General features: G+C 33.7%; 1 protein-coding gene across 1 annotated transcript in view; it reads left to right on the forward strand.

Annotated features, from left to right (window-relative positions):
* BRWD3 (bromodomain and WD repeat domain containing 3) overlaps nucleotides 1–13,658 on the forward strand; it is a 186,998-nt gene that overhangs the window by 47,819 nt on the left and 125,521 nt on the right. Inside the window, exons 7-11 of the mRNA XM_021689738.1 lie at nucleotides 3,862–4,022; nucleotides 6,798–7,019; nucleotides 10,870–10,970; nucleotides 11,485–11,555; nucleotides 12,877–12,977. Of these exons, the coding sequence (XP_021545413.1) occupies nucleotides 3,862–4,022; nucleotides 6,798–7,019; nucleotides 10,870–10,970; nucleotides 11,485–11,555; nucleotides 12,877–12,977 (656 nt within the window). The remainder of the gene's footprint in view (nucleotides 1–3,861; nucleotides 4,023–6,797; nucleotides 7,020–10,869; nucleotides 10,971–11,484; nucleotides 11,556–12,876; nucleotides 12,978–13,658) is intronic.

Here is a 13,658-nt window from a genome sequence, read left to right on the forward strand (position 1 = left end):
TTCTGAATAGAACATTTTGTATTTTAATATATTTTATACATACATACATTTGACTAATTTATCTACTAGTCGAATTTGTCAACATTGCTAAGTACAAAGAAATGTATTGTGATATCAAGGATGTTTGTCTGAAAAGGAAAGTTCTTAAAATATTTCAAGACAAAGTTGGCATGTTCACATGCAATATTGAAAAATACTGGTTAAATGGACAATGCATGCAAAAAAGAGTGTTGACAGAACTCCTTAGTGTATATAGAGCCTAAGCCCTGTTGATATCAAATGACTGAGAAAAATATGTAAATGTTATCATCTCAGGTGCTAGATGAATAAACAAAAAATCACTGAGATTGGAAAGAAGGAATATTTGATGCTGCTGCTGTCAAATATACAATGTGCCTTATAGTAGACTTTTTTTGAATAGCTATTAGCAATAACTAGGAAGAATCCAATAGAAAAGTTGTGTTGAAGATAAAAATATATTGTTAAGTGTGTTAGGTGAAATTTTAAAAATTTACCTATACTTTGATCACAAAGCAGTTGGTTTCATTTCTCTTGTTTCTTTTTAGTCTTTATTATATATGTATGCATATTTTTTCATAATTTAAATCATAGTATACTTGTAAGGTTGCATTTTATATTTTTTGCTTTGTAGTTTCTAAATTTTTACACAGTGCCGTAGTTTGGTATTTTAATTATTAATTCCTATAGAATAGTCCATCACATAGTCTGTAATTTAATTAACCATTTCCCTGATGTTGGACTTAGGTTATTTATCATTCTTTGGTATTGTAAATAGTACTTCATTAAACATTTGTACATGTAACTCATTTTTGCTAATAAGTTGTGTCACTAGAATAGATTCCCAATGGTTGGGCAATGGGTGTGTATATTTTCATGACTCTTGAAGTTATTGCCAAAATTATTTTCCAAATGGATCATGTCACTTTATGGTGTATCTAGAAATGAAGGTGTACGTGCTCGCTTCGGCAGCACATATACTAGAAATGAAGGTGTATACCAGTTTCAAGTAGTAATTGCTGGCCTTAGGTTTTTAGAATTTTTAAAATGCTAATTTATTAGGTATAGTATTGTATTTCATTATTTTCATTTAAATTTCTTTTGATAGTTGGCAAAATGGTTAAGTGTATTTTGTGATTCAGTTTATTTGTATTTCCTATGTTGTGACTTATCTGTTAATTTCCTTTATCCATTCATCTATTAGATCTTAGTGGTATTTTTTTAAAGATTTTATTTATTTATTAGAGAGAGAGAGAGCAGAGTGAGAAAGAGAGCATGAGCAGGGGAGGGGGTCAGCGGGAGAGGAAGAAGCAGGCTCCCCGCTGAGCTGGGAGCCTGGTGTGGGACTCGTTTCCAGAACCCTGGTATCACGACCTGAGCCAAAGACAGATGCTTAACCGACTGAGCCACCCAGGTGCCTCCCTTGGTACTCTTATAGGTGGTTAGTTTTATATGTGTTTTAAAATATTAAGATTTTGTCATATTTGTTCCACATATTTTTCATTTTTCTTTTTCAATTAATAGTTTCCTTTGTAAAGGAGTCTTAAAAAGTAAAAGCTAATTTGTATAGACTATAAAGATGCATAAAGTTTTCAGTCATTGTTCCTGATTTAACAGTTTTGGCCTGAGATACTAATGGGATCTCTTAGTGGGGTCAAGAATATTTTGTTTATATGCTTATTCCTTTGGCCTTCAAAAAACACAGATATTTGTTAGAGGAATGACTGGATTTCTGGTAGCTCTTTATCTCTCCCCTGTGTCTTTCACTACTTCTTTTTCTTTATGTCTCTGCTTTTCTTCTTAGAGTTGCTTTTCTGATTATTTTTTTTCCTATTGATGCTGTTTTTTGTTTTTATACTTTAAGCAGTGGTTTTTAGCTGGGGACAGTTGTTAATGTTTTTTTTTTTGTTTTTGTTTATTACCACCAGGAGACATTTGACAATGTCCAGAGATATTTTTCTTTGTCACAGCTTCATGGTGGTAGGGTTCTACTAAAATCTAGTGGGTAGAGGCCAGGGAAACTGCTAAATACTTTTCAGTAGACAGACAGCCCTGCACAGTGAAGGTTCATCAGGCCCAAAGTGCCAGTATTTCTTGAGGCTGAAAAACCCTGCGCTAAAGTAACACACCTTTTCTTCTATCTACTTGAAAAGTATGGATAGAAAAAAGCAAAGAAGTGATGGTTGATTGTTTTAAGGAACTAAGAGCAGTAAGAAATGTTTGGAGAAGGAAAATTGCTATGTCTCAAAGTTATGGTGTCTGCTCTTTCCATTTTAGAATTGTGAAAATTTCTAGAGGTTGGGATGGGGAGCAGGTGCCAAAAAGAAATCCTCTGAGCTGGTAGTGATGCTTGTGGGTTTTCTACCATTATTTACTCAGCATTTCATAGTGTTTCTCTTTTTTTTTTCTTTTTTTAAAGATTTAATTTATTTATTTGTCCCAGAGAGAGACACAGCGAGAGAGGGAACAGAAGCAGGGGGAGTGGGAGAGGGAGAAGCAGGCTTCCCGTGGAGCAGGGAGCCCGATGTGGGGCTCCATCCCAGGACCCTGGGATCATGACCTGAGCCAAAGGCAGACGCTCAGTCGAGCCACTCAGGCACCCTCACAGTGTTATATAAATACTCAATCTCTGTTGTGTTCTTATGATTTGCATTCAAAGTCTCGTTGGTTTTGCTATTCATCATTCATTTTTTGTCATTTTGTCAGTTTAAAATGGCCAGTGGATCTACCTTCGCCTGAAAAAAAAAAAAAAAAAAGGACTCCATTGCTTTTAAGATTGAGATGTGGAAAGGTTTCATATTTTTTATTGTGGCATGGTTCTAATTGTGTTAATCTAGCTACAAACCCATTCTTGCCTTACTTCAACATAAAGCTGTTATCATTTGTACTATATTATTTATGCACTATGGTAGTATGTCACCTTGCCTCAAGGTAACTTTGCACTTAGAAGGATCTTATGGTTTGATTAAAATATAATGTATGGGATGTTAAATATTTTCAGTGTATAAGGAAAGACTGGAGGAATTTCACAGAGCAAGTGGGTGCTTGTAAATCCTTACATGGGGACTAAGATCTCCATTTTAGGTAAGTGAGAAGAATCCAAGTGGCATTTGTAAGAGAACTGGACAGACTTATGCTTTTTTCTGTTTTTTTTTTTTTTAAGAAAATTAATAAGGCAAAACAAACAAAAAGAACTATAGTGACTTTATATAGGAGATGCAGTTTCAAAAATTCATTGGTAACTAGTGGGAGAGTCTACAGTTTCAGAAACCAAAAAGCGGAGAACCTATAGACAAACCTAGAAAGGATTGTTACTGAAAACTTAAAGTATTATCATAGCTTCCTTTGTTTTTTTCACTGTATAAGTCTATTACTCTTGAAAGTTTAGAGATAGCTTCATATGGAGTGGATAGGTTTGAGGAGGTAGGACAGGAGTTCATAAAATTCCCTATGTAATTTTTAAAATGTATTATATTTAATCAAATGTAGTCTATTCTAAAAGTCCTTCATGTTAAGATTTACCTCTATATTTAAAGTGACAGTGTCTTTGACTATAGTTTACCAAAGAAAGGTAAAACAAGAATGAACCTGAGAAACCATAGTAAGGCAAACAGAAAATCAGACTTGTGGGATTTAAAAGAAGAGTATTCTTAGTGCTTTGTGGTAGTAAACGTGAATTCATAAAATCATGAAATGTATAATGGAATTTAGACTTTTCACAGGGTAAAATTGCTGTGGTGTGTGTACCCTATTTTATCTCATCTTAATATTTATGATTTAACTTCATGAAGTAGGTTTTGCTTTTAGGTCTTAAGAAGGAATCTTTTATTTTATGTTTTTCAGTAAATATCACCTCTGCCAGGCAATTAACTGGATGCAGTCGCTTCAGCCATATTTTCCCTTCATCTGCTTACCAGCACATTAAGATGCATAAGAGAATTCTGGGGCACTTGTCATCTGTCTACTGTGTAGCATTTGACCGAAGTGGGAGAAGAATTTTTACAGTGAGTTTAAAATTAATGATACTGTAGCATATTTGAGATTTACTACAATTGAAGGTAGGCTTCATGGCATTGAATTATACTTTGTAAGCAATTTATCCTTCGACACATTAATGCACGAAAAGATGAGTAAAAAGATGACTTTATAAACTGAGAGTGGCTGGAGGGGAGGCGGCTGGGGGGATGGATAATTGGGTGAGGGGCATTAAGGAAGGCACTTGATGTAATGAGCACTGGGTGTTATATGCAACTGATAAATCACTAAATTCTACCACTGAAACTAATAATACATTATGTTAACTAATTTGAACTTAAATAAAATCTAAAAAAAGGGAAAAAAAGGAAAAAAAATAAAAGTTATATAACTTAAAAAAAGAAATTGAAATTTTCTCATTCTATATAAGTAAATGGGTGAACTATAATGTCCTCTATGTTTTGGGAAATCTAATTTAAAAAAATTAAATCTTAAGGCCTTATATTTTAGAGGTGGTTAATTTATGTGAAACAAGTTTGTCTACTCCATTTCATTTCATTTCATTTTAAAATGCATTTTCCATTTGTCACGTAGTGTAATTGGTGCCCATTCTGCTTAATTAAAATGATTAAAACACATTCTTATGGTTGAATAATTGTATTATACAGTTAGTAACCAAATTTACAGTTGTGTATATCTTTCTTTATTTCAGTACTAATTATTACTTTTTTTAAGATTACATTTATTTCTTTGAGAGAGAGAGAGAGAAAGAGAGCGAGCAAGGGGGGAGGGGCAGAGGGAGAAGCAGAATCCCCCCACTGAGGAGGGAGCCCATCTCGGGGCTCAATCCCAGGACCCTGAGATCATGACCTGAGCCAAAGGCAGATGCTTAACTGACTGAGCCACCCAGGTGTCCCAATACTAATTATCTTTTAAATTGGTTTTTTTTTTGGTTTGTTCTTGTTTTTGCTTTTTTTTTTTTTCACGAGGGGTTTGAACTCATGACCCTGAGATTAAGACCTTTGCTGAGATCAAGAGTTGGACACTCAACCAACTGAACTACCTAGGTGCCCTTAAATCTGAGGTTTTTAAGTTTTTATTTAAATTCGTTAGTTACCATACAGTGTAATATTAGTTTCAGGTGTACAATATAGTGAGTCAACATTTCCGTACAAAACCTGGTGCTCATCTCAGCAAGTGCATTACTTAATCCCCATCACCTATTTTACCCATCCCCCCACCCACCTCCTCTCCGGTAACCGTCAGTTTGTTCTCTGTAGTTAAGAGTCTATTTCTTGGTTTGCCTCCCTCTCTCCTTTTTTTTTCCCTTTGCTCATTTGTTTTCTTAAATTCCACATATGAGTGAAATCATATGGTATTTGTCTTTCTGTAACTGACTTATTTCACTTAGCATTTTATTAACCAGATCATATCGTGTGCTTTTGAGTACAAAATTGTAGCATGCTAATATTTCTAAGAAAGGGTTTAGTCTCACTACTTTAGTACTAAGTTAACATAGAAGTGTATGTAGTGTCATAATTTTCTTCTTAACTTTCTATGCTATAATAAATGAAGTAGTTTGCATTTTGGGAAATTATGACTCCTTGGAGTTCATTAAAGACTCTTCCATTGACATTTTCATAACTCCAAATGCATCACCTAAGTATTTGGATGTCAGTGATCGTGATGAAAATGACAATTGCCATCTTCTTATTTTTTTATTTTTTTAAAAGATTTCATTTATTTATTTGAAAGAGAGAGGGAGAGAGAGCACGAGCAGGGGTGGGGGCAGAGGGAGAGGGAGAAGCAGACTTCCCACTGAGCAGGGAACCTGACCTGGGGCTCTGGCCTGGGGCTCCGGGCTAGATCCCAGAGCCCTGGGATCATGACCTGAGCTGAAGGCAGATACTTAACTGACTGAGCTACCCAGGCATCCTGCCATCTTTTTATAAACAAATAATTACTAACTTATTTACTATGTTAGAGTAGAATTGCTTTTTACTATTTTTAAAGCTCTTTTGAAATTCTCAATAGGAAGTTCAACTTAATATTTTCAGCAGTTTATTAACAAAGACTCATGTTTACTGAGAAATGCATGTAGACTTTAGGTTAAATTTTTAAATATTTGTAGAAAAAGTATTCTTTTTTTTATTATGCTATGTTAGTCACCATGCAGTACATCATTAGTTTTTGATGTAGTGTTCCATGATTCATTGTTTGTGTATAACACCCAGTGCTCCATGCAATACGTGCCCTCCTTAATACCCATCACCTGGCTAACCCATCTCCCTACCTCCCTCCCCTCTAAAACCCTGTTTGTTTCTCAGAGTCCATACACAGTTCGTCTCCCCCTCTGATTTGCCCCCTTCATTTTTCCTTTCCTTCTCATAATGTCCTGCATGCTCTTCCTTATGTTCCACAAATAAGTGAAATAGAAAAAGTATTCAAGCAATTGTGATAAAATGCTGTCAGGCATAAGGAAAGAAATAATGGCAGATATATTTAATGCCAAATCACTTAAAAGTGAGTTATAAGTATTTTGAGTTGTCAGATTGGCAGTTTTGGGGAGTTCTTCACAAATGTTGTTGTTAGTTTAGATAATGCTTTGTCAGTGCTGTCATTTGGAGATCATTTATATTTCTTCCTGGATCCATATTATATGGACAGAGGAGATTAGAAAGTAAAGGCTCAGAAGTAACTTAATAAAAATCCTCCCTTTGTCATTTTGGTTTTTTTTTCTGGGGGTGGTGGTAATGGTGCAAATTTTTGCTTCACTGGGAATCTGTCCTTTTGTGTTACTATAGGGTTCAGATGACTGTTTGGTGAAAATCTGGGCAACAGATGATGGACGTCTCCTTGCTACACTTCGAGGGCACTCTGCTGAAATTTCTGACATGGCTGTTAACTATGAAAACACTCTTATTGCTGCAGGCAGCTGTGATAAGGTTGTAAGAGTGTGGTGTCTTCGAACTTGTGCACCAGTTGCAGTCCTTCAGGGACATTCAGCTTCTATTACTTCCATACAGGTAAGAAAAATGAAAATATATCACTAACATATGTAATGAGGATGAGAATTCTTTCAGTTTTTGTTATTTTGTGTGGATATTATTATAAAGAATGGCAGCAGAAAATGTTGATCTCTAAGGGCTTTTTCCCTACCCTGCTCTGGTATTTTTTTAATTCCTTTTTCATATAAATTTATTGTTTTAGAGATAATTTAAAAATTATTGAAAAACTTTTTCAAATACAGTGTAAGACATTTATCTCGCTAGTATTTGTGAAGAAGGGAGAAGACTTATAAATGCTGTAAGGAAGCAACACTAATACCTGTTAGGTTGTAAACAGGTTCTAACTTGAATATTGGCATACTTTGTGTTAATATTTAATGCAAGCTGTTTGTCAGTCTGATTGTGTGTGTGTGTGGTTTGATGTTAAAGAAAATTTTATTCCTAGTTTCAGTGATTTCCAATTTCAACTTGATGTTTGACATACATTGACTTCTTTTAAATTCTTGTCCATAGGGTATTTTTACAAATATTGATAGTGAAAATCCTGGATACCCCCCAAAAACCTGTTATTTAAGAAAACTAAGCTGAACTTGTCCTCTTCTTTGTGTTGAGAGCAAAACAGGAGTCCTGAAACTGTGTTTTACACTTTGGTCAAGGAGACCACTTTTGTGGATGAGATAATTACTCCCATTTACTTTTCTGTGTTCTTTAGTCACTAAAAAGTATGTCAGTCAATTTTTGTGTGTTATTTAATATAATATCACCTGTTTATGATGAGCTAGCAAGAATTAGGTTTAGTATATATTGGATTTTTAAAATTTTGTATCAAATTTTTGATCTGTTGAAATTATTTCATGGATTTTGTTTTAGGAGATTATTAGTTATTTGTATTCCCACAATCTTATCTGACAGATTATTTCTGGAATTTGGAAATAACTCATATAACATAAAAAAATAACTACTTACATTGAAAAATGTTTATGATACTTTGTGGCTCCTTCATAGTTTCATTTTCTAATTTCTATCTCATTTTGTTTACATGTGGGAGCTCCCTAAAGATCCATGGATCTCTATCACATTCTTTCCTTTAGTGATCTCATTAAGTCTCATGGCTTTGGATTTATCTGTAGGCTGATGATTTTTAAACTTATATTTTCATCTTGGGACCTTTCTTTTAGTTCAATACTTGTATATTCAAGGACCTACTTGGTATCATCACATGAATGTCATGAATCTCAAACTCAGCATATTCAAAATTGAATTTCTGTCTTCCTTCTTCAAATCTGCTTTTCCTAGAGCTTTCTTCAACTAAACAAATGGCAGTTTTATCCTTTCAGTTGCTCAGAGTAGTCATCCCTGACTTTTTTTCTTTCTCTTATATCTCATATCTAACTTGTTAGGATATCATGTTGGCTCTACCCTCAGAATAAATCCAGAATCTGACAAATTATCATGACCTTAATCATTACTATTCCATTTCAAACCATTATCATCTATAATCTAGATTATTGAAACAGGATTCTAACTGATCTTCCTGCTTCTTCCTTTCCCTCTTTCTTGCCCCAGTCTAACCTCTGCATAGCAGGCTGAGTGATTTTTAAGTGGAAGTTAAATCATGTCACTAGTACTCAGAACCTTCAGTAGCTTCCAAATTCACAGTTAAAGTTGAAGTCTAAATGACCCACATTGTAAGGCCTATATTCTCAGCCCCTTGCTCTCTTTGACCTCATCTTCTACTACTTGTTTCCTGTTTTCATTCTTCTTTAGCTGCTACCCTCTCTGCTTTTTTAGACCACTCTAGCTACACTTCTGCCTTTGCTCTTTCTGTTTCATGTCTCTGGAATGGTCTTCCTTGGATAGTCACATGGCTTATTCCTTCCCTTTCTAAGCACCTTGTGCAAATGTGTCTTTCTCAGGGAGTCTTTCTCTGACCACTTTACCATTCTAAAATTTTAAGTTGTTCCCTGCACCAGCACTCTTTATCTCCTCTTAATTTTATTTAGCATGCATTTTATATGCATTACTTATTCTTTGCTAATTAACTGTCTCTCTTAACATCGTGGTGTATTATCTTTTCAGATTCTTCTTTTTTGTAAGCAAAATTGAGATAAAATGATATGATTTTAATAGTAGTTGCCGCTGGGTGGTGGGATTATAAGTAACTTTTATTGTTTTTCTATATTTACTAAATTTTCTTCAATAATTATATATTAATTTATATTAAGAAATGCACATATAAGTGTTTTTATTTTTATAATCTCTAACATGATTTATTATTTAAAAACAATTCAATTAGACTACATTAATAGGCCAGATCCCACTTTGTGGCTGATGAATTTATTTAAATATAATGGTGATAATAAAGGTTCTAGTGTTTCTTCAAACTTAATAAAATTATACTATTTTATATTTATCTCATTTGTATAAATCAGAGATCAGCAAATTTACAGATCAGATAGTAAATATTTTAGGATTTGCAGGCCATATGGTCTCTGTCATACCTACTTGACTGCATTCCAGTGCAAAAGCAGCCATAGGCAGTGTAAGGTGAATTTGTTCCAATAAAACTTTATTTACAGAAATAGGCAGCAAGCTGGATTTGGCATGTTGCAGACTCCCCCTATAAATTGTGGATTAAGGTTTCCAATGCAAGCTTCTCTATCTCAGAAAGGAAAATATAGGCATGCTACCTGAGTACTGGTTTCTTTACTATATATCAACTATTAATGGATAACATTAATTGACAATTTTTTATTTAAACTCTGTAGTCTTTGTAGATGTTATGTGTTTCTAATCAAGAAAACTAGATAAATGACTTCTAATATCTGTAATGATCATTTCTTTAGATATGAGGTCAAAATTTGTTCAAACCCTATGCATCTTGATCCTTAATACTCATCTTAGTGGTGTTGATTATCTCTATTTGGGATTTTTAAAACTCAGAGCATACAGAGACCCTGGTTTGATTTTCAACTTTTTCCTGTATCTCAGGCATCAGGAGCCCAGTGGCTCTTCCCTTATCTGTGATTCTTTTCTGAAGATGATTAAAATACTGAGAGTCAGAGCCTGAGAATCCTACAGGAAAAAGGCTGTCCATGGTTCACCTAGGGTATTAGTTATCCTTTAAATTGGCAACTTAAGTATATTTTTTAATCTGTTTTTTTTTCACAATGATATAGAGATTTGACCTATTTTACTTATTTTATTAAAACAAATGAAAATTATTTAAATTTTAAAAGAACAAAATATATATCATACATCATTGAAGCTGGAATTTAAAGTAAAACATTAAGGCCAAAATATTTAGATATTAATTTCCTAAGCATTGATTTTAGATTGGTTTCTGATGCTCTGTTCATATGAACTATAAAAATTCCACAGTTATTGCTGTATAAGCATATATTTAGCAGATTTCTAATGGTTTAACTAGTAACCACCTTGTGATTTTTTCTCCATTAAAAGTAATGAAATAATAATCTTAATGTGTGATATTCAGTAATTTAAAAATAATTTTTTAAATATTTTTTAAGATTTTATTTTTAAGTAACCTCTATACTCATAACCCTGAGATCAGGAGTTGCATGCTGTACTGACTGAGCCACCCAGGCACCCCTAAAAATAGTTATTTTTAAGACTAATATATTTTATCCTAAATTTGATGACTGATTTTTTTTCTACAGTTTTTTGATATTTTAAATTTTTGTAAGGTATTCATTAATCTAGAAATTTAAATAATTGATTTCTTGAAAGTAAAATTCTTAATTGAATTTATTTATTTTTTAAAATGATTATAATTTTAGAACATGCTGTGTTTAAAATAAGTTTGAACATGAAAGCTTTCTATTTGAATTAGAATTTTTTTTTTTAGTTTTGTCCATCAACTAAAGGCACAACCAGATACCTCACTTCTACTGGTGCTGATGGAACAATCTGTTTCTGGCAATGGCATGTAAAAACAATGAAGTTTAGGTAAGTTTAGAATTGGGTTAGAAATTTTGTGCAAAATCAAGCATGTTTATTTTTCTTTATTACCTTGAGAAATTCTTGATAGTCCACATATTTAAGTATATAAATGTATGTGTGTGTGCACACATCTATACCTACTTCAATTAGATGTTAGAGATTTTAGAATCAAATTTTTATGAAACCAATGTTGAAGAGACTATTTAACTTATACACAAAATTTTTGTAAAGAGTATTTGTTTCATTTATTATTCTGGTAAGAAGACTTTGAACTTCTCTTAATGGTAGTAAGTTATGTGGTAATTTGTAAAGTTATAATAATGATACTGGTATCTTAAAGTATATTTGCAAGGTTTAATGCATTTTTAACCTGAATGATTGGAATAGTACTTATTGACTACTTCAGTTGTGTGTTTTTTATAGTATTGATGTTCAACCTGTCAATATCCAGCAGTGTACAAAGGTTCTTGCATGTTAAATGAACATGATGGAAAATAAAAATATCTTACTTTTCCCTTAGAGATCGCCCAGTGAAATTTACTGAGAGATCCAGACCTGGAGTTCAGATATCTTGTTCATCTTTCAGTTCTGGTATGTGTAAAAACTGAAAGTTTCAAGTACCCAAAATATTAAATGATCCGGTTGTAGAAGATATATGTATAATTTTGTGGAGAAAAACAGTGTATGTTTGTTAATAGAAGCATACCAAAAATGTGAACCATATGATATAATAGATGGACCTTTGTGGACTTTAATTAACATATAATAGCTTCTTACTTTCTAATATGTTTTTATATAAATTAGATTTTGGTTGGTAAAAAGAAAAGCTCTCCCCCCATACACACACAATTCATCATTAAAATACTGCCCTGGGGTGCCTGGGTGGCGACTGGTTGGGCGACTGCCTTCGGCTCAGGTCATGATCCTGGAGTCCCAGGATCGAGTCCTGCATCGGGCTCCCTGATCGGCGGGGAGTCTGCTTCTCCCTCTGACCTCCCCTCTCTCATGCTCTCTCTCTCTCAAATAAATAAATAAAATCTAAAAAAAAAAATACTGCCCTGACATTTCAGAAAATATATACTGTGGTTCCATATAGAAGACACTTTTACAGTGTGTAAATTGTGCTTTTCTACTGCTAAGAATCATATGCTAGTTGACCTTTTCTTTTATTGTGGTAAAATATAACATAAATTTACTATTTTTTAAAAAAGATTTATTTATTTGAAAGAGAGTTCACGTGTACCAGCGCACATGAGTTGGGGAAGGGACAGAGGGAGAGAATCAGGCAAACGCCCTCCTGAGCATGGAGTCTGATACAGGGCTCAATCTCAGGATGCACAGATCATGACCTGAGCTGAAACCAAAAGTCGGACATTCAACCGACTGAACCACCCATGTGCCCCTAAAATTTACTATTTTAATAACCATTTTTAGGTGAGTAGTTTTGTGACATTAAGTATATTCACATTGTTTTTGATATATTACCACCATCCATCTCTAGAATTTTTTCATAATCCCCAAAGTGGTTGAGTTTTTACATTACACCATTATAGCCACTGAAAAGAGAATTGTAGCTATAGGTCATTTTATAAATAATTTTGGAGCACTATGATTTTGCATAAAATATAAAGAATTCCTCAAGGCTCTGACCTTTAATGACCTTATTCAAAGGCCTATATTTAGTGTATAGTTGTTGGATTTTTGTTGGGTGAATGGTATAGTTGTCCTTTAGATATTTCTCTTGAATTTTACCTATTTTTCTCTGAAATTTTATGTCTTTAATGACTAGAAGATAACCTGTGTTTCTGGAAGCCCTCTTATTAGTATAAGGTAGCATATAACTAAGAAGGCAATCAAAGTGTTTTTAAATTCCTTGGTACAATGTTTGCTTGTTTGTTTTTTAATCTTCCAGGTGGTATGTTCATTACAACAGGTAGCACTGACCATGTGATTAGAATATATTATTTGGGTTCTGAGATCCCTGAGAAAATTGCTGAATTAGAATCACATACGGTAAGAGCAAAATGAGAAACTTAAATATGTTGCTTTCTTTTTTAATATCTCTGGAAAGTTGGTTTTATTTCTTTTCTAATCTGTACCTTAATATATATTGGTGCTGAAATCTGTATGGTAAGGTATCTCAGTAGTAATGAAGATCAGTGTGAAATTCTGGATTTAGTATGGCTGTAGTATTTAAAACAAGTTCTATTTGATTACATAGAAAAAGAAAAAACACATATTATAGTAATAGTTAATGAAAATCCTCTTTTAGCCTGCTGTATTCAATTAATTATAGAAACTGTTTGTTACTTTAAAATCTACATACTTTTTAAAAGACACATTGAAAAATGGTGGCATAGAAGGTTCCTGAAATCACCTCCTCCTGTGAACACAACAGATCCACAGCTATATATGGGAGAGTTCCCTCTGAAAAGGACCTGAAAGCTAGCTAAACAGTGCCTCTACAACAAAGGATAAAAGGGCCACATTGAGATGGGTAGGAGAGGTAGAGATGTGGTCTTCCAAAAACTCCACCCCAGGAGCAGCAGCCTACAGTTGGGAGTGATCTCATAATATGGAACTTGTTCTTGAGTAGCAAGGTGTCTATGTCCCACATCAGGCACCCCAGCCCTTGGGACCTACACTGAAGAAATGAGCCCCCAAAGCATCTGGCTATGAGAACCAGTGGGGCTT

This window comes from Neomonachus schauinslandi, chromosome X, assembly GCF_002201575.2.
Source record: "Neomonachus schauinslandi chromosome X, ASM220157v2, whole genome shotgun sequence".
Classification (NCBI taxonomy): Eukaryota; Metazoa; Chordata; class Mammalia; order Carnivora; family Phocidae; genus Neomonachus; species Neomonachus schauinslandi.